Here is a 10,440-nt window from a genome sequence, read left to right on the forward strand (position 1 = left end):
AAGGTGAATTGCATTGTAATATATATTTTTTACAAGGATTAGTAAGATTTTCTATATTGATAATAAACTATTTTACATTATAGTTAACGTGAATATTAAAATCACATCAACAAAAATTAAGTACTAACAATGATGAAAATATGTCAAATATTTGTTTATAACAAAGTCTCAAATCCCACGAGTGAAGTTATAAATTTGAATTACATATTATTAATGGATTTATGGCCGTATGTTACATGTTTTATTATCTTGTATAGTATTTTGCCAGGTAAAAAATCTCATCAAATCACTTGTTAAGGGTTTTTTTTTCAATATATCGAACTTTTGATTTTTAAATAAAAAAGTTGAATACCATATCATAAAATTGTTTATTAAAAAATTAAAGTTAATAAGCAGAGAACGTGAATAGTTATTGTGTCAGGATATTTAGGTTTAGTTTAAACAATAAATGTTAATATTAAAAGTAGTTTATAAATAAATAATTTTATATTTGTTTTTTAAATTTTAAAAATATTTATTTTAAAAGAAATATAATAAAAAAAAATTTAATTATGAGAGAAGTATTTTTTTTTCATAAGCACTTCAATAATTTTTTAAAAACTATAATTCAATTTTAAAAATTGTACTAGACATTAATATTATATTTTTTTATAAATTAAAAATTAAAAAAATTACTTATAAACCTATCCAAACAAATTCTTAGTATTTACTCAAACTCGTTAGATACTCATGAGATTGGTAGTTGGAACATCTGTAAAGCTTGGCCTAAAACTCGTGAAATACTCATGAGATGGCAGTATAAATATTTGGAAAGTAAAAGCCATGAAAATAAACATGTTATCAACATTTGACCAGCAATTGGTGCCAGACATGTTAACACTAGAAGTTAAGTAGATTGAACTCTGCTGCTATGGCAAGAGGCTTGAAATGAAAATGAACTTAGGCTCCATACTTCGGAGCTTTCCAAAGCTTAAAGGCTATCTCATGCAAGAACCTGTCTGCTGGTATTGTAAGATTCCCACAATGCTGCATGACAAGAAGAGAATAAGATAAGTTTGAACGAAATGCCAATATATTAATAGAAAATCACTTTCTTTTCTCTTTTACCAAAAACAAAATCAGCTTTTCACATATCTGGATAAATCGTTTAAAATAATCGAGATTCTAAACGAACTGTGTTCAGTTGCATAGAAACACTTATTAGATTAATCAATAACTAACTTGTGAATAAAACCAGAAGTAAAAATTTAAAAGCGAACCTCCTTGAAATCTTCGAAAGAAAACTTCTGTGTTTCATCCTTGCGAGTCACAGCATGTTGCCACTGAGCAATCAACATGGGACAATGGTGCCTGTATCATTTCATGAGGGTATAAATAAAGAAATTCCAAAGAGGAAGCAAGACTGAGAACTTAAGTTACCCTTGCGCTTAATTACCTTACATCCTTTCGAGGGCTTCCTCCTTTCATAGTATAACTTTGCAAAGGAAAGAGCTCTGAAAGATAAGAGTTCTTCTCATCTGCCCTCTTTGACACCGAATACTTGGAGTCATCACCCTCCAAGACATTCCCATAGCTCATGACAACAGATAAGTGTAGCCTAGAACCAACGTCCGATCCTGGTTGCGCTTGGCTCATTATCTCCCCAACCAAGCCATTGACATACTCCATTTCAGTATCAATCTCCTTTTGGTCATTACTATCAACTTTCTCACCAGCTCCCACGTGAAGGAAAACAAGATCAAAGTAGTTGTCGTCCACCACCTTTCCTTCTTGAAAGCCAAGCAACTTGAGCAGCTCAAGGACCACAATGTCTTGTAACTCCTTAGTCTTCACTAACTCATCTAACTCAAGAACACTGAAGCCAAGTTTAGCACTAAAAGATTTCAAGCCTGAATTGTTTGTCAATATAGCAGCTTTCATTCCCATAAACCTGTATAAGGAAGTGCTTTGGCCGTTAAAATCTCCTTTAAACAAGTAAACAGCACAATGCTATAAAAATAAAAGAGAGTCGAAAATGTATTAAAGAAAATACCTATCAGGTAAGGTTTGTTTTGGTGCATTATCTTGGTTACCACTCTGACAAGGATCAAAAACCATTTATGATATGTTATTCACAGTTTTCTGAAGCTGTGTGTGTTCAAACATAAAAAAATTTCTTAGTAAATGAGTCTCACCGTATTTAAACAAGCATCACATGCATCCAGCAATACAGCAAACTCTCTAACTATCCTCTCTTCCTCGCTTTCTGAAAACTATATATTCAAGTGAATTTTGATGTCACAGGAAAAGAAGTTCGGTGATTGATTTTTCATTCAAACCAAGTGATTGCTATGGTGCCTAAAAGGTGATGCTAGTTTGCAAAAAAGGTTTAAAAATATTTAAAATTTACTATAAAAAATAAATTTAGTAAAATTTAGACACCATAGAATTCACCTTGAAACTAATATTCTGTCAGAGGACTACACTAATTCAATAAAAAAAAAATCCCTGATACTGATTTTTGAAAAGTCTTCTTATTCAGAAACAGATTATAGAAACTTAGAAAGAGCAATTCCACACAGTCAGCAAAATACTATCAGAATTACTCACAATAAAGTAATCTAATCCACTATTCTGTCTATCCATTCAAGAGTAAAGCAACATGCAACACAATTCTAGCAACCATATCCTCATAAAATTTCTTGCACTAAACACTTTTCCAATTTTGTACCACTTATGGGATGTTACAATGAAAGTGTACAGATTATAGAAACTAAACTAAAAGCAGATCACTTTTCTATCATCACATATGGTATCTTTGACATTATCACAAACAGTTGGTGGAATAACACTTAAGATGCATCAAAATCCAAACTTCTTAATATAATAGTGTTATTAACCAAATGGGTTTGTCTTGAAGAGGAAAATGAACCTGAGAGAGGGGAATTGGGGAGGCTCAAGAAACCGCAGAAAGCATTGGAAGCGAGAGAATGAAGGTTGATGTGTGATGATGGGTCGATGAAACGGGCCAACCCGTCTCCGAATACGATCAGCGATCGGCTTGGCTTGTCTGCCATTAATTTCCTTTTCTTTTCTTATTTTCTTGGGGAAGCTTTGATTGTGTTTGGATCGGTGGTTCAGAACTTAGGAATCTGATGCAGAACAAGAAAATTAAAAGGCTGCAAAGAGTGTAAATGGCGAATATTGCCACCTTGTAACTATATTCTCAATTTAAACCTTTTTATATTACAATGTTAAATAAGTCAATTGATTTTACATGTATACTAAATCTTAAGATTTTATGATTTAAATTTTATTATAATTTTATATTTTAGATAATTAATTTATTTTTTTTTAATTTTACATCAAATCTTAATTTTGTTTACCTTAACCAGCATAGCCTTAAGATTTTTTATTCTTATAAATTATTTGTTTATAAAAAATTTAATTTTTATATACTATCAATATAAAATAATTTTACATGTTATTTTTTATATTAATTACATGAATAATTATTAAAAAAATCTAATTATATAAGTGTATAAAATATTTTAAAGAGTCTATAAATCGAAACTAAACTCTAAAAAGAAGATTGCCAGCATAGTACTTAGTGTTTAGTGTTTATGTATAATCTTTTAATTTTGTAAGCGACCAATATCCCATTTCTATTGGGTCACGATAAATACGAGACAGTCTATATTCACTATGACTAAATTTAAGATCCGCTCATAAAAATTAAATTTGGTTAACAGTTCCAAACATTAATCACCAAGTGTAAATGTGTAATTGTAATGTTCAAACTTCAAATCCGGATTTATTGGTAATTTACAATTTATGTAACGTGTTGATATCACATGTTACTTACTCGTACCAATTATATGAATTTTAATCAATTTGGATAGATCGAGTGGTTAATTTATTTGTCTACTTAAATAAATATTGAGAGTTTGAATCTTACCTTATGCATGTCAGCAGCAAACCTTTAAATAGAGTTTTGATTCGTGACGAATTAATTTTTGACCTATCAAATTAAAAGATACGGTAGACAACTCAAAAAAAAATTATATGAACTTTGAAGTTGCGATATGTGAAAGTGTGAATTTTCCTTTGAGATTGAGAATTATTATATGATGCTTAAAGAAATATAATTAGTAAGTTTTTCGTAATAGTAGAGACTTATATATAATTGATTTTATAAATAATTGATGATTGAAAATTATTAAATAATTTAATTAAATTATTATTTAATAATTTTTAACTATTAACTTCGTATTTTCACTATTTATAATAGACATTCTCAAACAAAGTTATGAGTCACTACAAAATTATTTTGTATTAATGAAAAAAATATTAAAATAAACAAAGATATCATATGCAATACATACTTTTCAGTCAATGAGCTATAGTTCAAATGATATACTCTCTCCATACTCACTTAAAGATTGTGAGTTCGAGTCTCCCTATTTTTAATTAGAAAAAAAATACATACTTTCCTAAAAAAATTTAATTATAATTTTCACTCTTCACAAAAAAAAAATCCATTTCTACTGTCCTTAGGTCATACTTCAAATCAGATCCAAATAATTATTTCATGGAACACTAAACACTTTAGTCTCCAAGCCATTATTTGTTACTAATTACCTTTTTTTTCCTTTAGATCAAATTTCAGCATCTGATTTGAAAATAAAACTTGGAAATATACATGTGATGTCCCTGTGAAAAGACATAATAGTTAACACAAAGTTACTTCGAATTTCAGTTAGCATTTCTCCATGAGAAAATGGAAACTATATATAGAGGATATGACATTATTTTGACTTACTTCAAATAAGGAAGTGTCATGTTCTTCAATATGGATGGATTTCTACTCACAAAAACTTTCCAATCTTCTTTACTGATTTTACCATCCTTATCCTTATCGGCATCAGCAATTGTCTACATATAGAACACAATGTTCCTTATAAATGACAAGGAAACATCTCACTTGATATGAGTATTTTGTTTTCCTAGATTATTTCATCAATTCAATTGTCACTTATTACTGTTTCTTTGAAGCAATACATTTTGATACCATTTGTATTCAAATGTATTAATTACCTCTAATCTCTAAAATTTTTGTAGTTAAGTCTAATTAAGTATTTTTTTATGAAAAAATATAGATAGATAATGAAAATACTAAACAATGTGAATAATAGATATATTGGATGTTCATTTCACTGAGTGTACGGATGGTTATTTTAATATTAAGATTTAAGTGGGTAATTTGGAGATGTAGTATATTTTTATTTGATTGATGATTATTCATATTGTTCAAAAAAATTATTAGTTACCTTACCTAGCATTACCCTTTTTTTATTCTCTTCTTTTTTCAATTAAAATTTCGGTCCATTCTTAAATTATTAGACTAACTTTATTGATCTTGATTACTAAAATAATTTGATCATATGTAGCATCACCAAAATATAAAACATACAATTAGACAAATTCAGAAGAGTGGATGGTAACAAAAAAATATATTATATACTGATAAAATTATATGATTATTAAGTATTAAAATATATATATTAATATAAAAAAATTTAATTATTTTGTTTGTCTTTATAGTTTTATCAAATTTTTAATTAAGTTTTTATATTTTTTTTCTTTTGAATTGGATCTTTACAATATTTTTAATTTTATAAGTAAATTTTTTTATGTCAAAAATATTGAAATTAATAGAATATTTTTTTCAAAATACATGCAGTCAAATATCTAGTTAGGTTTTTAATTATAAATACCTTCAATTTACAAAAAAAAAAATTAGTTAATTCTAACATTTTTTACACTATAAAAGATCTAATTATAAAATTAAAAATACTATAAGAATCCAACAAAAAAAATATATAAAGACCTAATTAAAAATTTGATAAAATTATAGAAACTAACAAACTAATTAAACCATATAAAAATAAAGGATATTTTACATCAATATAACCATCTTGCTTGAATAATGAATAACCTATCTATGAAAGCTAAATTTTTCGTATTTGGATAGAAGCTAACCTTGTCAACAATAGCTTCAAGAAGATCGTCCGAAAGGTTCATGTCAGATTCCATCAACATGGCTTTCACCATTTGCTTGAGCTAAAATTAAAGTAAGGTAGAACAACTTAATTACATGAGCTACTAATTAATAATAAAACTCATCATATATAATGAACATGAACTTGGACACTCACTTCTTCTCGCTCGATAAATCCAGTTTTTCGTATATCATAAAGCTTAAATGCATCTGCAAAATCATCCTAGTTAGATATTAGATGTAATGAAAAACAGAAATATTCGAAAATTAAATTTTAGTCGCCCATTTTCAGTCGGCTACCTTTCATTTTAATTTTTTAATGAAGTAAAGGTAAAATATATTATTATTTAAAAGATATTAAAAATAATAAAAACCTTCCTTCTTAAAAAATTAAGATGTACTAAGATGTAATTTAGGAGAATATATTATTTTTGTTTCATGAATATTTGAATATTACAATCAATTTTTTCTTCTAGAGGAGCATAAGGATGGAAAATACTGAGCGTGTGGACAAATTCGTCAAAGTCGATAACACCGTTGCTTTTCTCGTCAAAAAGGTCAAATACCTAAACAGTTGAAGAAACAAATTAGTTTAAAACATTATTAGTATTAGACTATTAGTGTATTAACTAATATGTATACTAATGTATTACTATCTATTATTCTAATTTTCTTATTTATTAAATATGTGTAATAAATAAAAAATATCAAATTTGCCAAATAGTATAAATATCTTAAATTCTACCAAAAGTGTTTTGAGTTAAATTTTAAAAATAATAAAAAATATTTTTCCAAATATTAAGAACAAATTAAAAGTTTACATCAAACTATTATATATCATTCGTAATTATAATTTGTCTACGAATTTATTAGTCTCTAAAGTGATCACCAACAAAAACAAAGTGTCAGCCTACGAGTCAAGTGTAAAATTTTAGAATGAGACTAAAATTAAAATTGATAAATTTTTAATTTATAAATAAGATAGACTAGAATTAAGTTTCATCTTAATTCTATTTACAAACTTAAATTTTATTTTATCTTATCTATTATTAGCTCTAATGTCAAATGCTAACAAAAATGAAATAAAAAAAATTTAAAAATTTGTAAAATTTATTATTTTTAATTATTAATTTAATATTTTTTAATAATTTAATAATATATTTTTAGTTTATACTTTAAAATGTTACTGACAAAAAAACAATAAATTCTATTAGTCGTTCCACATTTTTATATCAGAATTATTGCTTACTCGATCTAGGAAAAAATTTTCTCCATTTGGAGTTTGGAATAGAGCCAATTGAAGTTCCTCCTACAATTATAAAGGACGAAATCATATAACTATTATATCATCACATTAACTCGAATAATATTCGAGACATCATAAGCTAGAGTAAAAGGAATTAAAAGAGTAAATATATATGCTTGAAAGTTACTTACCTTGTGAATCAAACCATCATCAATTATGGAGCTACTTAACCTCTTAAACAGCACATACAATGCCTCCACTTCATTAACAGTAACTGCATCATTAATTAAAAAACAAACATCTCTGCACTTTCTTTAACCCAAAAATATTAATGATACTTTTAAATTTTAATTAACAAACAAAACTAAAATAAAAGTGAGATATACATCAATTTGGATAGACAACTTAATTATATTCTTTTTAAAAAATAACTTAAATAATAGATAGTTATATTAAAAATAATTTATAAATAAATTATTTTATATTTAATTTTTTAGTTTGAACAGTGTTTATTTTAAAAGAAGTGTGATAAAAAAAATTTTATTATAAAAAAGTTACTTTTTTATTTTTTTTATAAATACTCAAATAACTTTTTAGAATATTATAATTTAATTTTAAAAATTGTACTAAATATTAATACTATTATTTTTCATAAGTAAAAATTAAAAAAAAATCACTTTTAAAACTTTCTAAACGAGCCCATAATTAATTCTTACTCGCATGTCTGGAAAAAAAAAGGGTTTAATCAGTAAAATTTGAATTGCAAAGAGTGATTTTTCTTCTATATTAATTAATTTATTATCACTACAAAATAGCTAAAAAATGTATAATAAATAAGTGATTATCAAATAATATAGATAAGAATTTTATATTACGTAAAAAATATAGAATTTCTCAAAAAGAGAAAAAGAATAAAATTACATCTGGTTCCTTGAGCAAGGCGAGCGAGATCCTCATAATTGTAGTAAGGTTTCTGATTTTTACCAATGCATCTTGATTGATAGTTGAAACAATTAGCCACAGCAATCATGAATACTTCAACCACAGCCATGAATGGCATCAAAACTTTACATATTGTGTCCCCTATACTCTGTTCATTAGTAGAGTTTAGTAAATTTCGTCACAAAACATCATATTCAATTATTCATCATGATATCATAAGACCATACTAAAGTGCAAACCACTTATGTTTTGTTTAGTAAAATTTGTGTTTTTTGAGAGTAGGTTATTTAAACTGTCTTTTTAAAAGATAATTTGTTTAAAAACTGCAGTATTTATATTTAGTAAAATTAAATTAAAAATAAATTTTTTAAATATAAATAATAACAATTATATTTGATAAAATAATTTTTAAAATTAAAAAAAATTATGCTAGACATAAATATAATAATAAATTTAAATATTTATTATTAGATTTTTTTATTAATTCAAATTTTTTATTTACCAAATACAAAATAAATTATTCCAATAGAAGTTTTACAAAACTTGAGTGATAAAGACTCGTATCTACTAGAGTTTAAGAGAAACAAAGTGAATAATATATATATTTGGTATAGTACAAGCACATATATGATATGCGCATAAATTAATAAGAGTATACGACTATACGAGTAAAAATGGTAGTATTTGGACATCACAACCTGCTAACTAAGAAATTATGTAAACTTTATTACGAAGATAATTTGTGAAACATTCTTTTAACAATAAATGAAAACTTACAGGGGAATCATCATCATCAGCCATGGCCACGACTGATATGCCTGTAAGTGCAGAATGATTAGAAACTAATAGCTAACAACGATTGATGATGAGGAAGTTGTTATTTCTTCTTGAAAAATCTCTTCTCTCTGTGTGTTGCTTCTTCTGATCTTTTAGTTGAGCTTTTTTCTCCCATATATATATATAAAAGTTGTACATGTTTATAAATAAAAGCCAAGTCCATAATACTCATAATATAATAATTATTATTACTAAAATAAGTTACCAACTTTTCTGTCAATGATTTGAAAACAAAAAAAAATTAAAGATTTAACTAAAAAATAGAAATATTAAAATAATATATTTATATATATATTTTTAAATTTCCACTAATTTTCTACTAGAGAAAGGATTAATTCTCAAAATACTATTTTCTATTAAAATTTTGAATTTATAATTTCTAGTACAAACTTTTTATTAATTTATTTTTTAACTAATTTCCTTAATATAGTGGTATATCCGGAAAAAATCATCCTCTTATTTCTCATCATATTGTATTTGATAAACATAAGACACTAAGAGTTTGTCCTATTGGTTGAAGTTCAATTATGAATCTGAACGAGTTATAGTCCAACAATATAATCCATTACACAGAAGAAACCTGAATACAAGAGATAGGATTGCATCAACCCAACGTTAGATCATGACGTAGCATTCATCAACACAAATTAATTTCGGAATCACAAAAAAGAAATTTTAATCTTTTAAATTTTAGATTTTTATTTTAGAAGATAAAATAAAATTTTTTATTATTAAATATATTTTTTTAATATTTATTTTTTAGTATTATCTATAAAATAAATTGTGATAAATTATATTTTATTTTTTTAAATATAATTTAAAATTAAAAAATTTAAATCCAACATAATAATAGAGAGAATCATTTGATATTTAAATTTGTAGCCAATCTCAATTTAATCTTTCAAATTTTTAATTATCTTTATTTAATCTTAAAATTTTATAAAAGTGACTTATATTAATCTTAAAATATTTTTTTGGTTAAATATGATTTTGTCCCCTAACATAAAAGTCAAAAATTTATTTTATTTTTGGCTTTTTTTTCACTACAAAATGGTCTTGAAGGTTTCAGTTTGTTTTAAAATCGTCCTTCAGATCAAAATGCATATTCTCCTTCTTTCCCAAAATCAAGCACAAGCACAAGCAAAAACAGAACCAGAAATAACAACAACAATAAATCAACAATGTAATCAAGTAGAAGCAGGACAACAACAACAACAACAACAACAACAACAACAACAATAATGAATCACCAATGAATCAACAATGGAATAAAAAAAAACAGAAACAGGAGTAGAATAACAACAACAATAAAACAATATAATCAATCAGAAGCAGAAGCAACCAAAATCAACAATAATAAAAAATCAACAACATA

General features: G+C 25.6%; 2 protein-coding genes across 2 annotated transcripts; both read right to left on the minus strand.

The window, feature by feature from the left end:
- Window positions 1-715: 715 nt before the first annotated feature.
- On the minus strand, window positions 716-3,180 carry LOC130932699 (uncharacterized). Its single transcript, XM_057862097.1, has 6 exons — window positions 2,912-3,180; window positions 2,175-2,245; window positions 2,033-2,076; window positions 1,436-1,930; window positions 1,260-1,350; window positions 716-1,026 (listed from the first exon to the last, which is right to left on the minus strand). The coding sequence occupies exons 1-6, from the start codon at window positions 3,054-3,056 to the stop codon at window positions 940-942; spliced, it is 933 nt and encodes a 310-aa protein (XP_057718080.1). The 5' UTR covers window positions 3,057-3,180; the 3' UTR covers window positions 716-939.
- A 1,228-nt stretch (window positions 3,181-4,408) lies between these two features.
- LOC130932700 (calcineurin B-like protein 10) lies at window positions 4,409-9,174 on the minus strand. The gene is made up of 9 exons (XM_057862098.1): window positions 9,006-9,174; window positions 8,208-8,376; window positions 7,478-7,560; window positions 7,290-7,349; window positions 6,498-6,606; window positions 6,198-6,250; window positions 6,022-6,102; window positions 4,802-4,914; window positions 4,409-4,692 (listed from the first exon to the last, which is right to left on the minus strand). The coding sequence occupies exons 1-9, from the start codon at window positions 9,027-9,029 to the stop codon at window positions 4,638-4,640; spliced, it is 747 nt and encodes a 248-aa protein (XP_057718081.1). The 5' UTR covers window positions 9,030-9,174; the 3' UTR covers window positions 4,409-4,637.
- Window positions 9,175-10,440: the final 1,266 nt, after the last annotated feature.

This window comes from Arachis stenosperma, chromosome 6 (assembly GCF_014773155.1).
Source record: "Arachis stenosperma cultivar V10309 chromosome 6, arast.V10309.gnm1.PFL2, whole genome shotgun sequence".
Lineage (NCBI taxonomy): Eukaryota > Viridiplantae > Streptophyta > Magnoliopsida > Fabales > Fabaceae > Arachis > Arachis stenosperma.